This window comes from Crinia signifera, chromosome 6 (assembly GCF_055691185.1).
Source record: "Crinia signifera chromosome 6, ASM5569118v1, whole genome shotgun sequence".
Taxonomy (NCBI): domain Eukaryota; kingdom Metazoa; phylum Chordata; class Amphibia; order Anura; family Myobatrachidae; genus Crinia; species Crinia signifera.
Window position 1 is genome coordinate 47173066 of NC_139222.1, and position 21393 is coordinate 47194458.

The following is a 21393-nucleotide window of genomic DNA, read 5'->3' on the forward strand; positions in this document are numbered from 1 at the left end:
TCAGTAATGAATAAAAAAAAAAGCCCATACAATGAATGGGCGGCCTGTGATTGGCTGAGCGCTCTCTCAGCCAGTCAGCAATTGGCTGAGAGAGCGCTCAGCAGCCAATCACAGGCTGCCCATTCATTGTATGGGCTTTTTTTTTTTATTCATTACTGACAGCTCCCGGCCGGCTCCCCCTGCCCGGCTCTATGCCGCCTGTGTCCCCCGCAGCGTCCCCAGCCCCCCTGCTCCCACCAGCAGCCCTGCTCGGTAGCCCCCCCCCTGCTCCCCGTGTTTTTTACATGTGATAAATCGAGACGATTTATCACATGTAAAAAATGGCACATCAAGTGCCAATCTAATCAAGCTCCCCCGGGGAGCAGCAGGGGAAGCTCAGGGGAAGTCGGGGGCGACTTGTCCTAAGGACAAGTCGCCCAAGTGTATGGGGGCCTTTACAGATTATAAGTACACAGGCTCAAAATGTACAAAAGAAAAAAATCAGGTGATTGCACATGATTCTCATCTTTTATTTAATGCATCAAGAGTTCAGTGTCTAAAAAATTTGACAATGACGAGTGTTGAGGAACATTTTAAGGTTTTTTTTCAGGAAAAAGGTATATACTGCTTTTAGTTATGTATACATTTATTATACATTTATTTAGCATGATAATTTTTATTCTGTTTATTTAAATGTAAAAAATTTCCTGAAGTGGTGTGCCACATTTAATTATGTATATGTTATGTATGATTACAGTACTTTAGTTAAGCAAAGATAGGTTGGTCATCAGTTGCCAGCTGCAAACCATCTCTTTCCTATTGCCGACTGGGGTCTGTAACACGTCCAATAAGGATGGGAACTTTGTTTTTATTACTGGCTAGAATGAAGAGGAATGGCTTTCGAACAGCAAAGACTGAGACAGTGCGGGCTACGGATATAGAAGTAGCCGCTGCTGCCTTCACACCTTCTTCTTTGACTTCCAGAATAGCACGGTGACGGACATCGCTTACAACAAGTTCAGTGCTGTTTGACAAAGCACATAAATTTGGGTATTCAAACAGACCAAAGAGACCTGTAGAGCATAGAAATCAGAAAAATTAGGGTAGATTCTGATTTAATCACAGACAAATGGTCAAGATGCACTAAGCTTCAAAAAATGATAAAGTGGAGAGTGATAAACAACCAGCCAATCATCTCTTGTCATTTTTCAAACCCAGCTTGTGACATGGCAGTTAGGAGCTGATTGGCTGGTTGTTTTTGAAGTAATAGATGGTAGGTAGGAAGCGCTCAAGTTCCAGTATGTGTGCGTCCTACTGATATGACTATATGGAGGTCTAATTGGAATGTGTAGGGAGCTGCGGTATATCGGGTGGGTCCTGACCACCCTATGTAGTACAGTATAGAAAAAAGATAGAACATACTGCGCTCTCCTGTGAGGCACTTGTGGTTTGTGTGAGACTAGCAGTCTAGAGACAAGTTAATGAATGAATAAATGAAGATAGAGAGATGGTGTAAAAGAACAAGGGAATTTATTATTTGTCACAATAAAGTAAAATAATGTGGCAGTGGGAGAATGTATGGAGTCCTGATTAAACAGGAATAGGCCAGTGGGGTATCACTCCACGAGGCCTATTGTTGAGGTATAAGTCTGACCTATGTAGGTCCCTTTATAACCATAGGTCCCTTATAGGAATCTATGTCACTGCGTGGGTGACTGCAGCGATCTGTAGTGGGCAAAGGGGTCGGGGAATGGACTCCTGCAATGTTATATAGTTAATAACCACAACAGGGTGAGGTAAAAAGGTGATTGAATCCTGTGGATCTCTGTAATAGTCACTTATTGCAGAACTGTACAGGATGAATGAATGTCCAGTAGCATGTTCTGTAACAAATGTTGCCAGCGTGGAGGGCAGTAAGCGGCGTCCCGCTATGTACTCTTACCGGATGAAGTTCAGGTGCTGCCATTGTGATGTTGCTGCTTGGTGCACGGGTGAACACACAGCCGTATGCTGTCACCCGGCTCCACAGTCTCTGTCTGCCGTGACTTCCGGGTTCCGCTCTTGCGAGATCGCGGCTCCCTTGGTCAGGCTTACGGTGTGCTGCGGGCTCTGACTCCCGGCTGGAAGGAGGCTGCGGCAGAGGGGGGTGATGATGGGAGGTGTGTTGCTGACGTACTGGATCTGGATTAGGTGTCCCAACGCGTTTCAGCCACTAGGGCCTTTGTCAAGGAATACTGATGGTCTGTGGCGAGCAGTATTTATTGGTTTGTGGGCTGGGCGGTAATTGATGATAATTATAGCATGCTTGCTTGATTGACATTGGTGGGGAAGCTTTGTGCCAAAGCAGAGCTTTTCATGTTGTGCGCATGATTAGTTAATTAGGAAAGTGATATGTGTGAACTTGATGGTTATGAATAATCATCAGTTCTAATACATGATGTTTTTGTATTAATGATCCAATTAAGGACACAAACCAATAAGGGCACAAACCAATAAATACTGCTCGCCACAGACCATCCAGTATTCCTTGACTGCTCGCCACAGACCATCAGTATTCCTTGACAAAGGCCCTAGTGGCTGAAACGCGTTGGGACACCTATTCCACATCCAGGGCGTCAGCAACACACCTCCCATCATCCCCCCCCCCCCCTCTGCTGCAGCCTCCTCCCAGCCGGGAGTCAAAGCCCGCAGCACACCGTAAGCCTGACCAAGGGAGCCGCGATCTCGCAAGAGCGGAACCCGGAAGTCACGGCAGACAGAGACTGTGGAGCCGGGTGACAGCGCATGGCTGTGTGTTCACCTGTGCACCAAGCAGCACCATCACAGCGGCAGCACCTGAACTTCATCCGGTAAGAGTACATAGCGGGACGTCGCTCACTGCCCTCCACGCTGGCAACATTTGTTACAGAACATGCTACTGGACATTCATTCATTCCTGTACACAGGATTCAATCACCTTTTTACCTCACCCTGTTGTGGTTATTAACTATATAACATTGCAGGAGTCCATTCCCTGACCCCTTTGCCCACTACAGACCGCGGCCGGTCACCCACGCAGTGACATAGGTTCCTATAAGGGACCTATGGTTATAAAGGGACCTACATAGGTCAGACTTATACCTCAACAATAGGCCTCGTGAAGTGATACCCCGCTGGCCTATTTCTGTTTAATCAGGACTCCATACATTCTCCCACTGCCACATTATTTTACTTTATTGTGACAAATAGTAAATTCCCTTGTACTTTTACACCATCTCTCTATCTTCATTTATTCATTCATTAACTTGTCTCTAGACTGCTAGTCTCACACACACCACAAGTAACTCACAGGTGAGCGCAGTATATTCCATCTTTTTTCTGGTTGTTTTTGAAGCCAAGTGCATCTAAACCTCTAGTAGTGATGGTCAAACAAGTTTTGGTATTTTTAAAAGGACATGCACAGTTTATCAAACCAAGCAGTTCAGTTACGGGGACTGATAATTTTGTGGCTGAAGTGCTTGGCTTGTTCGAGTTCCCAAAAAACAAGCTACAAATGGGACTAAGACCACTAATCTAACAACTCTATAGGGCTAAAATGTCATCATCGCTACTATCCTCAGATAGTTATGGTAGAAGAGTCACTAATTTTGGGCAATCCATTTAGACCTGAACAGATATCATAATGTTGTGCATCACCACAGGGTCTCTTGGGAAAGCTGAGGTTTTTTTTCCATGGCAGCAGCAATTGCAGGAGAAACGTCACTTTAGTTGCCAACTTGCTTGGAATTGTACATATTTTTGTCCTTGAAAAATCAACTTGAATCTTTCAGGTGGTGGATCTTATTAGCTCTCTCTATTAATTATTTTTGTTTCTATTGTATTGGGCTCCCACTAACAGAGGAGATCTATAGAGTAGCTGCTCACTTTGTGGTGCACTTGGTGTCATTGTGTATCATATATATATAATACGCTGTGTCCTTGTAAATTGCCCCGGTGCCTTCCACATACGCTGACAGCGTGTATATATGAACATAAAAGAAGCGGCACTCGGAGATGTGGGTAAAGGTGAAAAACCAACTGGTAGTTTAATATAACACCTCTAATTGATGGCCTTTATTATTTATATAAAACATTGGTGCTTATCCTGGTTTGTTTTTAGGGGCCGGACTACCCAGCCTGCTTTGCAGCCGCCGCTGCCGATTTAGAGTCATGGAGGGGGGGATCATGTTATGGGCAGTGATCCCCCACTCCTCTACTACACCACCAACATTATGGGGACATATTTGAACTTAGAAAAGCGCCACAAACTGCCGGGGAACCGGACTGACAGCCGCAAAGCAGGCTGGGTAGTTCGGCCCCTAAAAGCAAACCAGGATAAGCACCAAAGTTTTATATAAATAATAAAGGCCATTAATTAGAGGTCAAAATAAGAATAGAGATAGAAATAGAGATAAGGTGTAAATACTAATATTTTCAGTTATTAATAACCCTAGGTTAAGAACCTTTCACTGGCATACACCTCCAAAAGGGTAAGTCATCCTGTTGTAGTTTGTATATCTAATGTGCTAAACTTTGCTTTTGTTAGAACATGCTCTTAAGGAATCATTTCTTTATAAATACATGTGTGGTTCCTCTTTTTGTGAAACATTTAATATATGACAAATATTTGTAAAAAGTTAAATACTTTGACATAGAGCCAAATGTTGTTGGCAAATTGAAAATGGTCTGTTTAACCTACAGTATGTAAGCTGGTCTAAGAATGTATTTCTCTATCAGACCGTGAAAACCACATTCTGAACAAATCGCGACTCTGTACTGATTGTACCTCAGACTCAGAACATGTAAACATTTTTTGGTACTTGTTTCCTAGCATTGGCCCTTATTCTAATCTGTGCGGTACGGCCCGCGTGCGGCCGTACCGCCGATGTTTTCACTCTGCACATGCGCAGAGGTCACTCTGCGCATGTGCAGGCGAATTCGCCGCACACAAAAATTATACGCCGCAAAGGGGGCGTATAGGGGCGTGAGGGGCTTGATAGCCTCATTTACCTATGTATACGCCCAGCGTTTCATGGGCGTTCCCATGCAAACGCGGGGCGTATGCATGGTAATGAGGCTATGACGCCAGTGATGGGGGCGGAAAGCTGACATCGCCGGATGTCAGCTCTCCGCCCAAATACAAGCTTTCACACGGACGATTGTCCGTGTGGTATAAGCTTGCGTGAGCGGGGGGAGCGTGCGGCCCTGCCTTCGATGGTCGTCGACCATCGAATGCAGGGGGCAGCTCCCACCATGGTGGAGGCGTACGCCCCACCATTTTCATGCGGATCGCCAGCCGTCCGTGTACGGACGGCCGTGGCGATCCGTATTGTGGGCGGGGATTGGTTTGTGCGGCCGGAGCACCGTATGCGGCTCCGGCCGCACAGATCTGAATAAGGGCCACTGTTTCCTAGCACGGCGCCCAATATTTTCATCTTATGGTATCTTATGCGATCGCATCGCATGCCATATAGCCGCATACAATGCATGCAATGCCATGCAATGGTATACGATTTTTTTTATTGTAAAACCACCCTGATGGGTCTTTACAATGTTCAATGGCTCCCCATACTTAACGCCACCCCCATGATCAATGCCAACCTGAAGGGTGGCGGGCGCAGCGAGCCCGTGTGTGGTGGGGGTACGCGTCCTCCGACCTTTTCATATCCCCATTATCCACGTCGGCGTGGAGTTGACTTTATATAGTGTGGCGAGCCACACTTCGGGCTCGTATTCCGCGTCCCCTCGCGGGGCTGGCTTTGCTCGCCACGCTTCAGGCTTGCTTCGCTGGCCACGCTTAAGGCGCGCTTCGCTCGCCACGCTTTGGGCTTGGTGACTCGCTGCGATCGGCACACTATCTAAAATCAACTCCACGCCGACGAGGATAGTGGGGGTATGAAAAGGTTGCCACGCTTCGGATTGGCGTTGATCCTGGGGGTGGTGTTGACTATGGGGGGCCATTTCACATTGGAAGGACCCATCAGGGTGCTTGTACAATCAAAAATCATATACGATCGCATCATATGCCATTGTATGGCATATGATGCGATGCGATATTTTATTGTACAACATCGCGTTGCATTGCATACCAACGTATACCTTATTTAGTGTTATGGTATACGATGCGATGGGCGCCGTGCTAGGAAGCAAGTACCCATTTTTCTCTCTCCAGTCCGGTGACACAGCTAACCTTGGGATGTAGGAAGGTCCGCATGAGCCAGGCACCTATGCTGAAAGTCCTTGGAAGCAGGCTCCTCCTCTTCTGCATCCCACAATGCTTCAGTTCGTTTTAGGTGCCCACAGGAGTGGGTGCTATACTGAGCAGCTACACTGCAGCTGCATTTTTTCTTTGGATTTACTAGTTTAGCTAGGGCTTTTTATTATTTTATTAACTTTATAGTTAGAGCAGGTTTTCCAGTGTGTTGCTTCACTGAAGCTTACATACACTCAGAGCGCAGCAGAGGCTGACAGAAGCGCATCCTGTCAGTGCTCTGTGTGCAGAGGGAACCTGCTGCTCCCTCTACACAGCGCTTACCTCTGCTTAAAAGAGGTTTCCTGGGCTCCGGAGGTGTCCTAACGGGCTCCTTGCCTAGAAGGGAATCTTGGGGGACAGACCCTCTGCGATGGCGCCTGCCATCTTGGATTGAGCTTAAAGACAGAAATCCCTTAGGGGAGTTGAAGTCTTTTACAGGAGTCCAGCGTTTCTGGACAACTCCTAGTGAAGGGGAGTTACTGGAGGTAGGGAGCGGCTAAAGGGGGTTTAGGCGCCAAAATGGCTTCCTTCCCTGCTGAAGCATAGACTTGGTCTCTTCCTGCTCTGTGCACTGGCGCCATTTCTCTCCATGCTGCGGAGCTGAAATAAGGTGGATTCTGGACACAGACTTCTTTCTCTCCTACAAAGCGCTACCCTCGCAGATCGCTGACAACAGAACTACACAGATAAGTACACTGGTGCATTATTCTGTGCTCTACCTGACGTTTTGTATTGTGTTTTATAACATGGTTGAAGGGTGCATAACACGACCACCATGTCAGCTACCCTGGCTCTCTGTGCTGTCCCGAGCCCAAAGACCTCTGATAGGTTACCCTCTGCTCTGGCGCTCACCTCCACTGCTGATTCACATTCTGGCTGTCTGCACTCCGCTGTGCGGCTCCAATCTGTGAGCTCATATGCTCAGCCAATCACCGCTCAGCCTTCAAATACTGACTAGCCGGGCCAGATCGGCAGTCAGTACAATGATGTCCACCCGTTAACATCATTGAGTACTCCTGGCTACCTGTAGTTCCCACTACAGTTATATTGTGCATCCTGGTGAAGTCTACTCCATTCTCTCTGCTGATCATCCACTGCGTTACCATATCATCACGGAACCCTCTGTCGCCTATAAGGACAAGGACATAGGACAAGGTTAACACCCCAAAGGGTGTCATCTTCTTCTTCATTCCTGACGGTTATTATCTGTGGTCCCATCCCTGGTTCTGAAGCTAAGATCCTACTCAGCACAGATTCATCTGGACTTCATCTTCTTCTTATTCCAATCCTTCAACCAATCATCCAATCCTTCAACCAATCATCTAATCCTTCAACCAATCATCCAATCATTCATCCAATCCTTCATCCAATCATCTAATCATCCAATCATCCAATCCTTCTTTCAATCACCCAATCATCCAATCCTGCAATCAACCAGACATTCAACTTACCAATCATCTTCAAAGCTCTTCAATAAGTATTGTATATTATTGTCTTCTTCCAATTTATCAAATTGTACAGTTATTCATTGTGCCATCATTCATAACTTGTACAGCAGTATCTTTATTAAAAATGGTTTAATTTTATCCAATTGCTTCACTCCCTTTAGTCATTCATGCAAGAGCCCTACATCAAAGCACCCAGCCTCCGTTACACTCCAGCTGGTGCTTCACGAAACGTGACAGTTTGTACTGACTCCATGGATACAGCATCAGGACAGGAGCGAGGAGCTGCTCCAGTACAACAACTGGCGGCCCGCCTGGATCAGCAGGAGGCTGCTTAGGAGCAAGTTATTCATCCCCTACAAGGACTGTCAAAAAGACTGGATACAATTCAAACAACACTACAAAAGGGCCAAGGGTCAACAACCACACCGGCGCAACTGCCTAGACCCATATCTCCAACGACAGGATCTTCACAGCTCATCTTCAACTTCCAACTCCAACTAAATTTGATGGCAATCCAAAAAACTGTAGAGCAGTGGTTCCCAAACTGTGTGCCTAGGCTCCCTGGGGTGCCTCAGGACACTTACAGAGGTGCCTTGGGTTGGTAGACCAGGATAAATTCATATTATTAATGGTCAATGTAACAGGCAAAAGCAGTGCTAGTGGCTGCCAATCATAATATATGTGGACAAACAGAAGCAAATCTTGTCCCTCACCAGATAACTGTGACATATAAACACAATGCACTTAATGTAATATTTTTTTCTGCATTTCTCGATAAGAAGCATTTGGCCTAGGGGTGCCTTGAAAACATTTTGATGCTCTAGGGTGCCATGATTCAAAAAAGTTTGGGAACCCCTGCTGTAGAGGCTTTATTAATCAATGTGAAATTCACTTTGAACTTCAATCTTCATATTTTCCTACGGACCGAACCAAAGTGGCTTATGTAATATCTCTCCTCTCCGGGTTCAGCTCTCAATTGGGCGTCTCCCCTGTGGGAAAAAGCAGATCCACTCTTAGCTGAATATTCTCGTTTTTTTCCACCTTCAAAATCATCTTCGATGAACCGGGACGACTCAGTTCAGCTGCAACTGAGATCCTTCATCTACGTCAAGGTTCTAGAACAGTAGGACAGTATCTGATACAATTCAAGATATTGGCAGCTGAATTGCCCTGGAATGAAGAGGCCTTTCTTGCAGCCTTTATGAATGGGCTCTCGGACAAGATGAGCTTGCGGCAAGAGATTTGCCTTCCAGATTAGAGGACCTGATCTCTCTCTCTGCACAAAAATTGATCTGACTCAGAGAGAGAACTCAAGAAAGGAATCAAGCTACTCCCAGTCCATCTTTCCATGTGTCTAAACCTTCATCACCACCAGCGGAGGAACCTATGCAGGTTAACCGCTTCAAAATGACTTCAGCTGAATGCAGATGTCATCATGATGAACGTATTTGTCTCTTTTGTGCTGATCCTCAGCACGCCGTTGATTCCTGTTCAAAGAAACCGGGAAACGCCAGAACCTAACCTGTAAGAGGGAGGGCAGGTTAGGGGTTGTTGTTTTACCTCTCCAAATAATAAAGACTGTATCCTTCAAGTATCATTGCAAGTCAAACATCAGTTCAGACAATTGCCGGCTCACCTAGACTCGGGAGCAGCAGAGAGTTTCATCACCACTGATGTTGTCAAGCGTTGGCGTCTACCTACCACCCCCCTCCAGCGTCCAGTTTATCTTACCGCTGTAGACAGAAGTCGTATATTAGGTGAGACTGGCACAAGTCGGACTGCTACATGTTGAAAAAATTGTCATTCCCAAGTCCTCCTAGCCAATCGTTTTGGGTCTCCCCTGGTTACGTACCCATAATCCCAGTATCAATTGGGTAACGTCCCAGATCCAAGCATGGGGTGCCACTTGTACCAAGTCATGTCTCAAATCCGTGGCACCTACACGCCAAGTCTCTCTTCAAATTCCTGAAGGGTTACCTACTCCATATCAAGATTTCTTTGATGTTTTCTGCAAAAAAGCTACTGACAAATTACCTCCCCATCGTCCATGGGACTGTTCAATCGATCTAATACCAGGAAAGAACCCCCCTCGGGTCACACTTACCCTTTGTCTTTGCCTGAGACACAGGCTATGTCTAAATATATACAGGAAAATCTAGCTAAAGGGTTCATCTGCCCCTTTTCTTCTCCTGATGGAGCTGGCTTCTTTTTTGTCAAGAAAAAGGATGGCGGGTTACGACCTTGCATCGATTATCGAGGGTTAAACGAAATTACCATCAAAAACCGTTATCCACTGCCACTCATCACAGAACTTTTTGACAGGATCAAAGGGGCTACCATCTTTTCCAAATTGGATCTCCGAGGGGCTTACAACCTTATTCGCATTTGTGAAGGAGACGAATGGAAGACCGCTTTTAATATCAGAGATGGACATTTTGAATACCTTGTTATGCCTTTTGGCCTGAGTAATGTAGCAGCGGTTTTTCAATCTTACATGAATGAACTTTTTCGTGATCTTCTGTACAAACATGTTGTGGTTTACCTCAGCGATATCCTGATATTTGCCAATAGTCTTCAGAAACATCCAGAGGTTGTCAGGAAAGTGCTTTCTCGCCTCAGGAAGAACCTCCTTTTCTGCAAGTTAGAAAAATGTATTTTTGAGGTCTCATCCATACCCTTCTTGGGGTATATCGTATCAGGCTCCGGTCTGGAGATGGATCCAGCTAAAGTTGAAGCAATCCAGATGTGGCCTCGTCCTCACACCCTCCGAGGGGTCCAAAGATTCCTCGGATTTGCAAACTACTATAGAAAGTTCATCAAAGGCTTCTCTACTATTGTAGCTCCAATAACTGCTCTCACTCGCAAGGGTGCCAAGCCCTCCAATTGGGATCCCGAGGCTTCTAAAGCTTTTACACTGCACAAAGGAAAGTTCATTTCAGCACCAGTTCTGGCCCAACCAGATGTCAGTTTACCCTTTACTCTGGAAGTCGACACCTCTGCTATTGGTGTGGGGGCTGTGCTTTCCCAGACTAATACTGACGGACAGTTTCATCCATGTTGTTTCTTCTCTAAGAAGTTTTCCCCAGCTGAACAGAATTACGCTATTGGGGATCAAGAACTGCTAGCTATTAAAATGGCCTTGGAGGAGTGGCGGTATCTACTCGAGGGGGCAGCCCATGTCCTTAACATCATTACCGATCATAAAAACTTGCTTTACTTGAAAAATGCTCAGTGTCTCAATCCTCGACAACCCAGATGGGTGTTGTTCTTTTCCAGATTTAATTTTAAATTGTCTTTATCTCCTGGAGTAAAAAATCGTAAGGCAGATGCTCTGTCTAGGTCATGGGAGACTGAGGAGGAATCCAAATCATATGAGGGAAGTCCAATTATTGATCCTCTCGCCTTTTCTGCAACAACTGTACAAGCGTCAATTCCCCCAGGTAAAACCTTTGTTAAGCCAGGCTCAAGGAAAGAAATTCTACGTTGGGCTCATGATTCCAAATTCTCCGGTCAACCAGGGATTCAGAAGACCTACGAATTCATTTCTCGAAGGTACTGGTAGACTGCCCTGAAAAAAGATGCTCAGGAATATATTGCTTCCTGTCCTCATTGTGCCCTGTCCTCCCGTTTAGCTCCAGTGGGTCCATTGATGCCCCTCTCCATTCCGCAGGGTCCTTGGACTCATTTGTCAATGGACTTCATTACCGAACTTCCATCATCTGATGGTTATACCACCATATGGGTGGTCATAGACTGATTTTCTAAAATGGCTCATTTCATACCGCTTCGTGGGTTACCTTTAGCTCCAAAGTTAACAAACCTTTTGGTACTTGTGTACTATCACGGCTCCCATCTCATCCCATCTCATTGCATACCATAAGCCTTAAGATGAAAATGAGGACAGGAAGCAATATATTCCTGAACATCTTTCTTCAGGGCAGTCTACCAGTACCTTCGAGAAATGAATTTGTAGGTCTTCTGAAACCCTAATGGGTGCTTACAATGTTAAATGCACCCCCACGCCACCCCCACTATCAACGCCAACCCGAAGCGTGGCGAGCGTAGCGAGCCCGCGAGGTGAGGCGGTACGTGTCCTCCGATCTTTGCATACCCCCACTATCCATGGTGGCGTGGAGTTAATTTTATATAGTGTGGCGAGCACAGCGAGCCACCGAGCCCGAAGCATGGCGAGCGGACGCGTAATACATGTAAAGTATTACGCGTCCCCGCGCGGGGCTCGCTGCGCTCGCCACGCTTCGGGCTCGTGGCTCGCTGCGCTCGCCACACTATATAAGATCAACTCCACGCTGACATTGATAGTGGGGGTATGAAAAGGTCGGAGGACGCGTACCGCCGCCCCTCGCGTTGATAGTGGGGGTGCATTTAACATTGTAAGCACCCATTAGGGTGCTTATACAATTAAAAATCTTATAGGGGGGCCAATTGACCTTGAAAGCACCCATTAGTGTGCATATACAATTTAAAATCTCATCTCATCTCATCGTATGCCATTGTATGCCATATACAATGGTATACAATTTTAAATTGTATAAGATCCCATAAGATGGAAATCGTGGGAGCCGTGATAATACACAAGTACCAACCTTTTTATCAAGGAGATCTTCAAAACCCACAGACTACCTGAAGAAATTGTCTCAGATCATGGGGTACAGTTCGTCTCAAAATTCTGGCGAACCCTATGCAAAGTTCTCAAAATTCAACTCAACCTCAGTACAGCCTACCATCCGCAATCTAACGGCCAAACGGAAAGAGTCAATCAAGATGTAGAGACTTTTTTACGTTTACATGTTTCATCCTCCCAGGATGACTGGGTCGAGGTGTTACCATGGGCCGAATTTGGTCATAACAATCAGTACCAGTCATCTTTTTCTTCTACACCTTTCTTTATTAATTATGGCTTCCATCCTAGGGTTCCTGACTTCCAGCGGCTACCTTCAACATCTGTTCCAGCGGTAGCATTAACTCTCCAGCAGCTTCATCAGCATTGAAAGAAAGTCAGGAAATCATTGTCAAAAGCTTCACAGGAATATAAGAAATTTGATGATAGAAGGAGAAGAGCTATTCCCACATTGAGAGTGGGTGACAAGGTATGGCTGTCCACTCATAACATTCGTCTTCGTGTGCCATCGATGAAATTTGCACCCCGTTTTATCGGGCCTTTCCCGATAATACAGATCATCAATCCAGTTGCCTATAAGTTAAAATTACCACATTACTTAAGGATTCCAAACTCATATCTCATTACTTAAACCTTCTGTGTTAAACAAATTTCATGCTGCTCTTCCCAAGTCTCCCAAAGTTTTTACACAAAGGGGCATTGAATATGAGGTGGACCGAATTCTGGACTCTCGTATTAGGTACAAGCGCCTACAGTACTTGATCGATTGGAAAGGCTATGGGCCTGAAGAGAGGTCATGGACCAATGCGTCTGAAGTACACGCCCCCAGAATGATGCAAGACTTCCATAAGAAATTTCCAACTAAACCTAAAGAGTGTCCTGGGGCCACTCGTAAAGGAGGGGGTGCTGTCACGACCACCATGTCAGCTACCCTGCCTTTCTGTGCTGTCCCGAGCCCAAAGACCTCTGATAGGTTACCCTCTGCCCTGGCGCTCACCTCCGCTGCTGATTCCCATGCTTGGCTGTCTGCGCTCCGTCACTCTGTCGCCACCGGGTGACAGCGGTGGTGTGCAGTCTCATGTCATGCAGATTCTGGGTGGCGTGAGGCATGAGCCGCCATGATGGATCCGTGTCAGGTTAGGCCTATGGCTAAGAGACACCGGCTGCAGCGCCTCCGCGTACAGTCACCGCCGGCTGGTTTCTGTCACCGCATCTGGCGGCGGCCATCTTCTTGGTTACTACAGCCTATGCTGTGCGGCTCCAATCTGTGAGCTCACACGCTCAGCCAATCACCGCTCAGCTCAGCCTTCAAATACTGACTAGCCAAACCAGACCGTCAGTCAGAACAATGATGTCCACCCATTAACATCATTGAGTACTCCTGGCTACCTGTAGTTCCCACTACAGTTCTATTGTGCATCCTGGTGAAGTCTACTCCATTCTCTCTGCATATCATCACGGAACCCTCTGCTGCCTATAAGGATAGGACAAGGTTAACACCCCAAAGGGTGTCATCTTCTTCTTCATTCCTGACGGTTATTATCTGTGGTCGCATCCCTGGTTCTGCAGCTACGATCCTACTCAGCACAGATTCATCTGGACTTCATCTTTTTCTTATTCCAATCCTTCAACCAATCATCCCATCCTTCAACCAATCATCCATTCATCCAATCCTTTATCCAATCATCTAATCATCCAATCTTTCATCCAATCATCCAATCCTTCTTTCAATCACCCAATCATCCAATCCTGCAATCAACCAATCATTCAACTTATCAATCATCTTCAAAGCTCTTCAATAAGTATTGTATATTATTGTCTGCTTCCAATTTATCAAATTCTACAGTTAATCATTGTGCCATCATTCATAACTTGTACCGCAGTATCTTTATTAAAAATGGTTTAATTTTATCCAATTGCTTCACTTCCTTCTGTCGTTCATGCAACAGCCCTACATCAAAGCACCCAGCCTCCATTACACTCCAGCTGGTGCTTCACGAAACGTGACAGTGCACTTCTGTTGTGTTGGAGGAGGGAGCGCTGGACATGGTTATTTGCTGCAGATTATGCGGAGGCAATTTAACATGTGAACAAGGGGACCAGGGGGAATTGTGCCCTTCATGTGACGCTGAACCCAGTGGGTCGCAGGTCCCTAGGTCTGAGCAAGCTGTGCCATCATGGGCTGCTGCTTTAGTGAGGTATTTGAATGCCATAACAGAGGCTTTGACCAGGCAAAAGGATTCCTTAATAGGTTCTCCTGCCCAGACTCCCTCCATATTCCACTCGAGAATATTTCAGTGGAACATCCTGTCATGTTGGTCAGGGAATGCAAACACCAGGAAGCAGGAGAAGCTGCTTCTGTTTCAGGAGTCTAGAGACTCACTGAACTAGTGGGCAGATATAGAGACCTTGCAGTTGGGACATTCCCTTTGCTCCTGGGACTGGCTAGTAATAACGACCGACGCCAGTCTCCGGGGTTGGGGAGCAGTAGTCCTTCACCTACGGTTGCAGGGTCTCTGGTCCAGGGAAGAATCCAGTCTCCCGATCAATATCTTTGAACTTCAGGCAGTATGGAACTCTTTGCACCAGGCAAAAGAATTCCTGAAGGGATCACTATGAATACAGTCTGACAAGGCCACAATGGTAGCTTACCTAAATCACCAGGGCTGCACTCGCAGCAAGATGGCAATGAAGGAGGTATTGCGGATCTTTACCTGGGCAAACAAACAATATTCCAGCATTATCAGCTGTGTTCATTCTGGGGATCTGGAATGTGGAAGTGGATTTCCTTAGCAGGGAAAATCTGCTTGAGGGAGAATGGACACTTCATCAGGAAGTGTTCCAGGAGATTGTGGACCGCTGGGGTCTTCCAGAGATAGACCTAATGGCATCAAGGAGCAGCTGTCAGGTACCGAGGTTTTGCTCCGGGTCTAGGGACCCGACAGCTTGGGCAGTGGATGCCTTGACAATTATTTGGCTTTTCAACCTGGTCTACTTATTTCCACCATTCCCAATGATACCGAGGGTATTGAAATGCCTGAAGGGCCAGGGAGTGCAAGTCATTCTGATTGCACCAGATTGGCCCAGGAGGTCGTGGTATTCAGACATACTGTAATTGTCTACGGACTCTTGGCGTCTTCCTCTGCAGCCGGATTTGCTAAAGCAAGGGCCATTTTCTACACCTGGACCTAGCTCGCCTCAATTTGATGCCTTACTAAAAAAGAAGGGGTTTTCGGATGCAGTTATACAGACCATGCTCAGGGCTCGTAAGCCTGTATCAGCAGCTAACTACCATAGGGTCTGGAAGATTTACATCAGGTGGTGTGAACGTCAGAAAGTTCACACGTCGATGTCCAAAGTTTTCGAGACTTTTGGCATATCCGCACGATGGTTTTTCTGCAGGTCCTATTTTAGTCTCTGAAAGTACAGTTGCCTGCATTATAATTTTTCTTTCAAAAGAGGGTATCTTTATTACCCAAGGTTCAGACCTTTTTACAAGGAGTGACAAGACTTAAACCTCCATACAGGCAACCTGTGGCACCGTGGGATTTGTCTCTAGTTCTGTCTGTATTGCAAAATCCCCCTTTTGAGCCTTTAAGATCAGCTGATCTTAAGTATGTTTCTTGGAAACTGATTTTTTTGTTGGCCATTGCTTCGGCAAGGAGTGTTTCAGAGTTGGGTGCCTTGTCCTGCAAGTCCCCGTTTTTGTTTTTTCATGATGATAGGGCTGTGTCTCAAACAGTACCTACTTTTCTACCTAAGGTAGTGTCTTCTTTTCATTTTAACCAAGACATTGTTCTTCCGGTGTTTTCTCCTCCTGAGGGAGTGAGTCATAGGGACAAATTGAAGAAATTTAACGTAGTTTGCACCTTTGCGAATTTACGTGGACAGGGTAAAGGTCATTTGCGAATATGATTTGCTTTTGGTATTGTATGATGTCTATAAGATTGGGTGGCCTGCTTCAAAGCAGACCATTGCTCGTTGATTGAGGTCTACTATTGCCTTTGCCTACGGTAAGGCAGGTAGACCGGTTCCTTCATGGATAAATGCCCATACCACCAGGTTAGTTGCTTCCTCGTGGTCCGTGCGCCATGGGGCTACAGCGGAGCAGTTGTGTAGGGCTGCCACCTGGTCCTCTGTTCACACCTTTACCAAAATTTTACAGGTTTCATGAGTTCACGTTGGAGGACACCTTTATTTGGACGTGCAGTGATGAGAACTGCCGGTCTGAGCGGTACCTCCCATAGTACCAGCTCGTGAATGTTAGCTGTGTCATCGGACTGGAAGAAAGAGAAAAGGGGATTTTTGCAAGAACTTACCGTTCGAACCCCTTTCTCTGAGTCCAGTCTGGTGAGACAGCGATCCCTCTCCTTACGCTCAGTAAGTTATACTGATCATGTTTTATCATGTTATGGTTTTATGAATATGCATATAAGATGTTCAGGCATTGTTCTGCGTTTTGTATACTAGTGTGCTCTTGAAATTGAACTGAAGCATTGTGGGATACAGAAGGGGAGGAGTCTGTTCCAAAGACTTTCAGCATAGGTTCCTAGCCCCTTCGTACCCTCCTACATCCCAAGGGTAGCTGTGTCACAGGACTGGACTCAGAGAAAGGGGTTGGAATGGTAAGTTCTTACAAAAATCCCCTTATCTGGAACATGCATGGGCAAAGTCGATTAGTGTGTACACATGGTGAGATTCCTTTACTGTTTAACTAAGATTGACTAATATTGATTGCTATGCAATCTTGCTAACTCATGTGCTATTTACATACAATTCGTACTATCTACATTCAGTCTGCACTATATAGTCATTGCTGCGCTGTCTATTTTGGCTTTTCGATTTTAGCTGAACATGGTCTATCTCCATTCGATGTCTATGTGATCCCGATTCACTCCAAATCGAATGTCAAATTGTACCTTGTGCACACAGCTTTAAACTATTCTGCAAACAATATGTCAATACAAATTTGCATAGAACCACTGGTGGATGTCAATGTATATCATCCATTATTTAGGGTAGCATTAGGGTTAGGCTGAAATTTCAGTAGGGTTAGATTAGGTTGCAATTAGGGTTAGATTTAGAGTTATGTTGAACTTAAAATACTGTTGACATTCATTGTGAATGTGCACATGTAAAATAATGTAATGACATACTGAACATGTCAATATCCTGAATGTTGATATTATTACTCTTCCCATGGTGACATGATGTTGACATTCTTAATACCGAAATAACATACCACATACATCTGTGGCCCTAGCATTCATTTGTATACATGCTTCTACACAATATTCATCACTGTAACTTTAGACTTACCAACTAAATGTAACACTTCATTAAGATCAAGGTCCGAGTCTAGATTAAGTTGTGGGATGTATACAGTTGTTGCTCGAGGATCCATTTGTTCCAGCAGTGTCATCAGTTGAGTTATAACCTCCCCAGTGAGCTTGGCCTCCATTGTCTTCAGAGCATCTGCATTATTTGACACTGGCATGAAGATGAGAAGGCTGCAGTTGTCTGACAAAGGAAATCGGGCTACCTGATGGGATAGTGCACAAGTGGGTCAAGGAACTCAAATTCATGTCATGGTAAAATAAGGCATATTATTGTGGTGCTTCTTTACTATTTTGCTGTGATTCTGTTTCTGGATAATTTAAATCCTATCTGGCACGTTTCAGCATTTGGGCTGTCATTATGTAATGGAATCCTAATTCTGGTTTGTTCTTGCCACTGGCCAGCTCTTCTCTGTTTACCAACCTTGTCTAAATCTTGCATGCCCTGACATGTTCTCTGAATTTTTTTTTTTATCAATTGGGTTCTGATTGACCTTAAAGTGATTAAATTCTCTTTTAATTTGAATGTTTGAGGTCTGTCAGGTATATGGCGGCTGTTGTCAGGACTTTCGCCCATACAGCTGGGGTCCACCACTTGGTGTGTTCTGTCACTGTGTCTACCACTGCTGTGTCTGCTGTGTCATTGCGGAGGGGCGTCCAGTAGCACTGGCATCCTTACTATACATATTTTTGCCAGCTTTGGTCAATTGGCACATCTGTCTTTTCCTCAGTCAACTGACAGCAGTACTACCAATAGGAGCTCAGCGTCAGCAACAGGTAATCTCTATCAAACTACTTCCTGTGCTGCTGACAATATTGTTCACAGGTTTTGTTGTATACAGAACATCTGTGGTTCTCAGTGTGTAAATCCTGCATCTGCCCTAGGAAGACTTAATGGAGTGTTTACTAAAGCGTCTAAAAATAAAAGACATGGGGTGACATTCTATGGGATGCGGTAAAATCCGCATGTTTTTTATCGCACCTAATCGCACTTTTGAAAATCGCAAGATTGGGCCGTTTTTCGCATATTTAATGAGGTGCAAAAAACGGCCCAAATAGTGCGAATAGGTGCGATTTGATACGATTTCTTTTATTTTAAATTGCGATTTCCTGCAAATGTGCAATTTTCAGACCTGAAAATCGCACATTTGCAGGAAATCGCAATTTAAAATAAAAAAAACAACTGCTCGGGTTCCCCCGCCAGAGCATAACCAGCCCCGGGCTCATTGAGCCGGTGCTGGTGACATAAAATCACGGTCCCCGACAAATAGGGGTCCCCTTGATTTAATGAAACCAGCACCAGGCTCAAGGTCCGACGCTGGTTCCCAAAATACGGGGGCCAAAATGACTAGGGGTCCCCCGCATTTCAAGAACCAGCACCAGACCCAACCAGCCAGCAGGGTAATGTGACACTTATTATATAAGGTCCCGCGGCCAAAGCATTATCCCCCTGGCTGGTCAGCATGGGCAGGGGTCCTGGGGAAGTGGGGACCCCCCCAAAGAAGGGGTCCCCCCCTCCAGGACTTACCAGCCCATGCTGAAAGTCCGGGGCTGTCCCCGATGCTCCTGGGCGGTGGTCATCGGGCTGATGAAAAGTGTAAAAAATAAATAAAAACTATTGTCTTATACTGTAGAACTATGAGTCCCAGCAAGCCTACCCCGCATGCTGGGACTTGGAGAACCACAAGTCCCAGCATGCGGGGCATTAAAGGGCACTTGTAGTTCCACAGTACAAGAAATAGTTAAATAAAACACACACTGACACACTGAAAAATAAACGTTTAATACATCCACAGCCCACACATACTGATACTTACCTATCTTGAGCCCGTGGGTCGGTCCCTGGTTCCGGGGCTGGTCCGGGGCTCCAGGGCTGAAGAGTCCGGTTCCAGGGCCTTGGTCCTGGTTCCGGGGCTGGTCCAGGGCTCCAGGGCTGAAGAGTCCGGTTCCGGGGCCTTGGTCCTGGTTCCGGGGCTGGTCCGGGGCTGAAGACTTTCTCGGCTCCTGATTGGCCGCTAGGCGGCCAATAGAATCAGTCTGAGGAGAGGCGCGGAAGATGAACATCTCTGCGCCTCTCCAGTCCGTGAGCGGGTACCAGCCGGGAGCAGTGCGTCTGGAGCTGAAGATGCCGGGGTCGTCGCCGGGGACCAGGTGAGTAGGATTTCCTTCCTCAGGTACCCTTAGGATTACTACGGATCCAGGACCCTGAAATCTTCAGCCCAGGAGCCCCGGACCAGCCCCGGAACCAGGACCAAGGCCCCGGAACCGGACTCTTCAGCCCTGGAGCACCGGACCAGCCCCGGAACCAGGGACCGACCCACGGGCTCAAGGTAGGTAAGTATCAGTATGTGTGGGCTGTGGATGTATTAAACGTTTATTTTTCAGGGTGTCAGTGTGTGTTTTATTTAACTATTTCTTGTACTGTGGAACTACAAGTGCCAGCAGGCCCTTTAATGCCCCGCATGCTGGGACTTGTGGTTCTCCAAGTCCCAGCATGTGGGGTAGGCTTGCTGGGACTCCTAGTTCTACAGTATAAGACAATAGTTTTTATTCTTTTTTTACACTTTTCATCAGCCCGATGCCCACCGTCCAGGGGCATCGGGGACAGCCCTGGACTTTCAGCATGGGCTGGTAAGTCCTGGAGGGGGGGACCCCTTCTTTGGGGGGGTCCCCACTTCCCCAGGACCCCTGCCCATGCTGACCAGCCAGGGGGATAATGCTTTGGCCGTGGGACCTTATATAATAAATGTCTCCCGGCTGTGGCATTACCCTGCTGGCTGGTTGGGTCTGGTGCTGGTTCTTGAAATGTGGGGGACCCCTAGTCATTTTGTCCCCTGTATTTTGGGAACCAGCGCCGGACTTTGAGCCTGGTTCTGGTTTCATTAAATCAAGGGGACCCCTATTTGTCGGGGACCGTGATTTTATGTCACCAGCACTGGCTCAATGAGCCCGGGGCTGGTTATGCTATTACGGGGGACCCCGCACAGTTGTTTTTTTTTTAACTGTTTAACCCTTTTTTTCCACCAGAACCCTGCACAGATCTCAATGATCTGTGCAGGGTTCTGGCTATTTCGCCCATCAGAACCTGGTCTGATTTTTGGGCGAATTTTAGACACATTTATACAAATCGCATACCATTAAATATGCGATTTGTATACTTTTCAATGTGAAAACATCTGGATGCGATGTGCTGCGAAAAACAGCCATTGCATTTCCAGAATGTCAAATTTGTTGGCCAAAATCGCACTTTTTTCACATTTTCGCAGCTCATTAAATATGCGAAAATGGAAAAACATGCGATTTCGGCAGTTTTTGCGAAAAAAAATCGCAAAAAAAAAACCCCCATCCCATAGAATGTCACCCATGATGTTGCCCGTAGCAACCAATCATATTCTTTTTTTTTACTTTCTAGACTGCATCAGACAAATGATAGACAAAATCTAATTGGTTACTATAGGCAATATCCATTCTGAGACATCTACTGTAGCTACTGTATTCCTGTTCCTTCTTGCATTGAAGTAACTCCAGTTCCAGCTTGTATTCAAATTATTCTGGTACCAGGCCTGACTCAAGTCATTGCAGTTCTAGCCCAGATTTTGGCAATTTCTATTCCAGGCATGTTCAAATAATGCTGGCTCCAGCTTAAGATCTGAACCAAGCAGTTTTGATTCCAGCTCTGTTATTGGATCCCTGTGGCAACTGGTAAACCAGGTATTGCAG

At 46.1% G+C, this 21393-nt stretch overlaps 1 protein-coding gene across 2 annotated transcripts in view; it reads right to left on the minus strand.

Annotated features, from left to right (window-relative positions):
- Positions 1-485: 485 nt before the first annotated feature.
- The window catches only part of SERPING1 (serpin family G member 1), a 132513-nt gene continuing 111605 nt past the window's right edge, over positions 486-21393 (minus strand). For both annotated transcript variants that reach the window (XM_083146119.1, XM_083146120.1), the window contains 2 exons: positions 17657-17879; positions 486-1052 (listed from right to left, as the gene is read on the minus strand). In XM_083146119.1, coding sequence (XP_083002245.1) covers positions 796-1052; positions 17657-17879 — 480 coding nt within the window. In that variant the 3' untranslated portion in view covers positions 486-795. The remainder of the gene's footprint in view (positions 1053-17656; positions 17880-21393) is intronic.